This window comes from Mustela nivalis (assembly GCF_964662115.1).
Source record: "Mustela nivalis genome assembly, chromosome: 9".
Classification (NCBI taxonomy): domain Eukaryota; kingdom Metazoa; phylum Chordata; class Mammalia; order Carnivora; family Mustelidae; genus Mustela; species Mustela nivalis.
The window spans coordinates 69071635-69077588 of record NC_139028.1 but is presented as its reverse complement, the minus strand read 5'-3'; the positions used below and the strand labels follow the sequence as shown (position 1 = coordinate 69077588).

Sequence of the window (5954 nt, the reverse complement as noted above, 5' to 3'; positions counted from 1 at the left end):
GAATACGACAAGTTTCTGAAGGACAGAAACCATGCCTTACATATTTTTATTCTAAAGAACATATAGCACAGCACCCTACACATAATAAGAGTTCAGTAAAAGTTGGTTATGATTTTGTGATTAAGCAAATGAATGTACTGGTTATCTTATTAACCTGGATAGATTTCTTATTTTGGCTTTTGAATAAGTTATTGCTGCAATACCTTGCATATAGTTGTGAGAGAAAGGGGCCACATCCTACCCACAGATATAAATAAACTTGGTCCAGATATAAGCAGGAACTAGTAGATAGATGGAGTTTCAGCTTCCCTGTAAAATCCCCTGGACATAGTCTGAGCAGCACATACAGGGCTTCCCTGGGGCCAGGAAAGACTGTCAGAGAGCCTCCTGGGAAGCAGATATGGGCAAGCTGTAGGTGAGTGTTAAATATATTCTCCTGCCTCAGCTCCAGACTTGCCTTAATGTTGCAATACCTATCATGCAGTCAAACAGAGACCAGATGTGGATCTCTGGGAAGTATAAAAATATGCAAACCAGTCTGCATTTCCATGTTTAGTTGCAAATGTCTGCAAAATTTTCCACTCTTGGAAGAGAGGGCAGGTGGACCATGGTGAGTGGTTGAAAGTTCCAGGTGAGATTGGATGATCCGATAAATATATATATATATATATATATATATATATATATATATATTTATTTATTTATTTAATTTATTTTTTATTTATTTTCAGCATAACATTATTCATTATTTTTGCACCACACACAGTGCTCCATGTAATCCGTGCCCTCTATAATACCCACCACCTGGTACCCCGACGTCCCACCCCCCACCCCTTCAAAACCCTGATTGTTTTTCAGAGTCCATAGATGGTCTGATATCTTGATTCAAGAAAGCTCCAAAGAAGATGAAGAGGGACTTGGGGGACGTGACTGCAAGCACCATGACTGGACAGGAGAAAGGGTATTGTGGAGAATGAATGAGAAAATGAGATTCACTACTTCTTTACCCAAGGTTGGGGTAATATGGGGCATTATGGGATCTTTTGGGTGTTGAACCACACCCAAAAGATATGTTTTCTTATTCCAGAAGAAATAATCTTGGAAATAAGCATAAACAAGATTGTAAAAAGTTCTATAGTCCAATGAAAGAATTTCTTTGCTCTGATACCATAGAGGAGACCCCAGAACTTAGTGCTTTCAGTTCTGAAAACAAAGAAAATAGTAAGAAAGAGTTCTTCATTGCTCTATGATACAAAATAGAACCTGCTGAGAGGTCCATCCATGGCCAAAAAGCAGAAGAAAATATTAAGTAAGAAGGTTATGCTTGAATATATGAAAGCAATATACTAGGAAAGAGGCATGGATGATTTATAACTCAGAGCTCTTCAAAGATGTTATAGTCCTGTTTGGGAAATTTGGCTTCCCTCACTCCCCCAGCATATAACAGAAAATAGATGAGTAAAAGAGAGAGAGAATGAATGTCTGTGTGTTTATATGAACACATGTGAGTGAGTTGCATGTGTGAGTCTAATGTGACATAATATAGTAAAAGCTAACACCTATAGAGGAAAACCATGGACCAACCCCTATGCTTAGTGTTTTCTGTGCATATTCATGTTTACTTTCATAGTAAACCTGGAAGGTAGGCATTATTAAAATTATTCTACTTCACAACAATGGATCTTTAAGTCCATAATCATTGAATATTCTCTTCAGGATGATGCAGCTAGTAGCCTTGTTCTGACTCTAAAGTCAACGCTTTTAACTAGTAGACAAAGGTAAATGTGTGGGAAATTGTGTGGCTGATGGTGAGAATGTGGAAGGTTATACATGCCCTGAAAGAAAGTCTCTACATTCTTCCCACTGAGACTAGAGGCCAGAGACTAGGCCAGAAAGTGCTTACTTATGAACTACTTCAGGGTGAAGGTGTTGGTTGGAGGCCTGGAGATAAGGTACAATCGCTTTCTACTCAGCAAGCAGGACTGAGCTCTGCTGATAGGTGCTGGTGTGGAAAGGAGGCCGTGGTGTCAGTAATATCTATTTCAGTGCCTCATTCTTCTGTTCCTTACCACGAGCCATGGCAAGAAAATCTCTTGTCCAATTATTCCTTGATCAGCCACCCAACCTCTGTGTGTCAAGTGAAGAGCATGATGCACAAATTGTTTGGCAGGATTGAGCAATGTTCTAAAGGCAGGACCTGACCTCAGTCTTTATGGATCTTTATGAGTGAGTGTGATATTTAATAGAGAGACAGATTCATTCATGTGTATTCAAAAGATACCCCATGGAGCACAAATTAAAACAGTTGAGCTACCTCACAAATATGCTCTCTTCCAGCATTGTAAGATCTGCCTGTCCTTAAGCTATATTTACCTGCCCTCCTGACTCCTTTCTTTCTTTTTAAATTTTTAATAAACATATAATGTATTATTAGCCCCAGGGGTACAGGTCTGTGAATCACCTGGTTTACACACTTCACAGCACTCATCATAGCACATACCCTCCCCAATGTCCGTAACCCCACCACCCTCTCCCATCCCCACTCCCCCTGGCAACCCTCAGTCTGTTTTGTGACATTAAGAGTCTCTTATGGTTTGTATCCCTCCCAATCCCATATTGTTTCATTTATTCTTTTCCTACCCCCCAAAGCTTCCACGTTGCATCTTCACTTCCTCATATCAGGGAGATCGTATGATAGTTGTCTTTCTCCAATTGACTTATTTCACTAAGCATAATACCCTCTAGTTCCATCCACATCATCGCAAATCTGCCTCCTTTCTTCTTGCTCCTCTAGGAGACCTGAGATACAGGCTGATATTTACAGACCCAACCTACCAAGTAACCCAAGACCAGGATCATATTCACTGTTTTCAGACCCTGTGGATATTATATTGCTGAGACAATAACCTGGATATACAAGCTGAGGCTATGTCCAAAGATATGCCGTCTGATAAAGAGATGTCTTCTGCTAGCAAACTACCCTGAATTCACATTCCTCTGCCTCTATTTCCTGTGGATCCCAAAGCTCCAAGGGATCCATTAATTCACTTACTAATCCATATTCACTTAATATTCATGTATTTTCCAATTTCTGTCCTAACCATTGGGTTCACAATCAGGAAGGCTGAGTCTTTCCCCCACAGGTTTATTGAGATATAAGGGGAAGCTTAAGGGGGGCAGTGTGAAGATTTGATACATGTATATTTTGTGAAGTTATTACCACAATAAGATTAAATGGTATCTCCATCACATCATATAATTATCACTTTTTGTGTATGGTAAGAACACTTAAGATATACTCTCAGTAACTTTCAAGTATATGATACAGTAGTGTTAACTACAGTCACCTTGCTGCACATCAGACCCCCAGACCGTACTCATTTTATAACTGGAAATTTATACCCTCCTTCCAATATTTCCCTCAGTTTTAGAAAGTTGCAGTGTAATTGAGAGAAATCTCCACATGTGAAGGGTTGTGCTTTAGGATCAAATGATTCTGAGGCACTTGACTGAATTTTGGTGAGATGTCTCCTAAGTGGAATCTTGAAACTTGAATCAGCCAATAAAGATTGCAGAATGGGCACAATAGGAAGAGGGAAGAGTATAGGCAAATCCCAAGAGTGATTAGTGTGTTTGGGGAGCAAAAACTAGTTGAGTATGTCTGGTTTATGGAAATCATTTAGAGGTCATGAGTGATGAGGAGGAAGAAATATATGGCTGGATCAATATATGAAGTGCCTCCTAGGTGTGATATTGAAAACATTTTGATAAAAACAGTTTTATCTGAAAGCAACTGGAGAGTCACTAAGAAACTTTCCAAGAATTACTCTCTTTTATTTTCACAAATAACGTCTAAAGAAACTTCCTGATCAAAGGACTACAGATAATGGATCACCCAAATATTAACCTTTGAAGCTTTTCCTGAAATGAGCTTATCCCTCACATTTCCTTTAAGGAGGAAAGAAATCTTCATGTAGTGAGTCCCTAATTAAACAGAGATCTGAAACCAACATGGGGGAGATGAACTATGTCTACTACAAAGCACAGGGGAATGACTTGGGTAGTGACATTCAAATATTTCATCAGGTGACTGTAATTAGGGGTGGGAGTGCATTTTTTAAATTTAAATTTCAGGTAGTTAACATACAGTTCAATATTGGTTTCTGGGAATGCATTTTGACTCTGGAAGACTTTCATAAAAAACAAACAGAAAAAGAACAACAAAAATCTTTGATGGACATGTGTGCTTTCACATTTAAAGATTATTTTGTATTAACAGAAGTAACTTTATGAGTCACTTGCAGGAAACTCTGATTTACTAACTTCTTTTGGTCTCTTGTCTGACAGCATAATCATCTTCCTTATCTGTAGTGCCAGACTATAAAGACTTCAGTATCTCTCAGTGCTTTTAGTCATGCTGGAGAAAAATATCACTCTGGTCAGTGAATTCATCCTGGTGGGCTTCCCCACTGCCCCATGGCTACAAATCCTGCTCTTCTTTCTCTTCCTTGTGGTCTACCTGCTGGTGGTAGTAGAGAATCTTATCATCATGCTCACTGTTTGGATATCTGGCTCCCTCCATAAGCCCATGTACTATTTCCTGAGTAGCTTGTCCTTTTTGGAGGTCTGGTATGTCTCTGTAACAGTCCCCAAGATGCTGGATGGATTCCTTCTGCAGAGACGGCACATCTCCTTCACAGGTTGCATGACCCAACTCTACTTCTTTATCTCACTTGCCTGCACAGAGTGTGTGCTTCTAGCAGCCATGGCCTATGACCGCTATGTGGCCATCTGCCACCCTCTCCAATACCCAGTCATCATGACCACAGTTTATTGTGTACAGCTGGTGGCTTTCTCCTATGTGAGTGGTTTCATGGTCTCTGTCATCAAGGTTTATTTCATTTCACATGTTGCCTTTTGTGGTTCCAATGTCATGAACCACTTTTTCTGTGACATCTCACCAATCCTCAAGCTGGCTTGCAAAGACATGTCCATAGCCGAGCTAGTGGACTTTGCTTTGGCTATTGTCATTCTTGTCTTCCCACTCATCACCACTGTCCTTTCCTATGTCTACATTGTCTCCACCATTCTGCAGATACCCTCCATCCAGGGAAGGAAGAAAGCCTTCTCTACCTGTGCATCACACCTTACTGTAGTCACAATTTATTATACAGCCATGATTTTTATGTATGTTCGGCCCAGGGCTATTGCATCATTTAATTCCAACAAACTAATCTCAGCTGTGTATGCAGTCCTCACACCCATGCTAAATCCGTTTATCTACTGCCTTAGGAACCAGGAAGTAAAAAATGCTATCAAAAAGACCATGGGGGTTGAACAGTGCCTCCTGCTCAGCTAAGCCCTGCTACCTTGAGAAGGAGACAGTGTCTCAGCAGGGCTGTCATTTCTGTGACACTTCATGGTTCTGCTTTTTAGTGTTATTCTATAAATCTACATTCTTAAAGAAATCCCAGCATGGGAAGAGAGAAAAAAAATTAAAACTAGAAAAAGGACACATTATGTATTTCTTTAATCTTGAATTAGTTTATTACATACTGTATATATTTAAAATTACTTTGAGATGTAGACTCAAAAGAATATTTGACCTATATAAGTTGGTGTTATTGGCACTTAACATATAATAAACTATTTTATTCTCATAACATCTCTATGAGTTAGTTATGATTACCTGCCTAATCTTACAGATCAGGAAACTGAAACATACATGGAGAGGTTAAATAAGTTGTTCAACATTGCATAGTTAAAAAAATATCAAAGCCGTTATTTGAACTCATGGAGTCTAGTTCTACAATCTATTGTATTAGACTATCCCTACATGTAAGAGTCTGTGATAGTAGCCTTAGGGTCACATTAGTTAAGAAACACTGATGCCAGGAAGAAACAAGCAATCCATCCGGTAAGGTATGTGTAGATGTTATGATAAATGGTAGTGG

General features: G+C 39.3%; 1 protein-coding gene across 1 annotated transcript; it reads left to right on the top strand.

The window, feature by feature from the left end:
* Positions 1-277: 277 nt before the first annotated feature.
* On the top strand, positions 278-5663 carry LOC309840670 (olfactory receptor 6B9-like). The gene is made up of 4 exons (XM_082682940.1): positions 278-415; positions 859-961; positions 2076-2226; positions 4348-5663. The coding sequence occupies exon 4, from the start codon at positions 4415-4417 to the stop codon at positions 5357-5359; it is 945 nt and encodes a 314-aa protein (XP_082539066.1). The 5' UTR covers positions 278-415; positions 859-961; positions 2076-2226; positions 4348-4414; the 3' UTR covers positions 5360-5663.
* Positions 5664-5954: the final 291 nt, after the last annotated feature.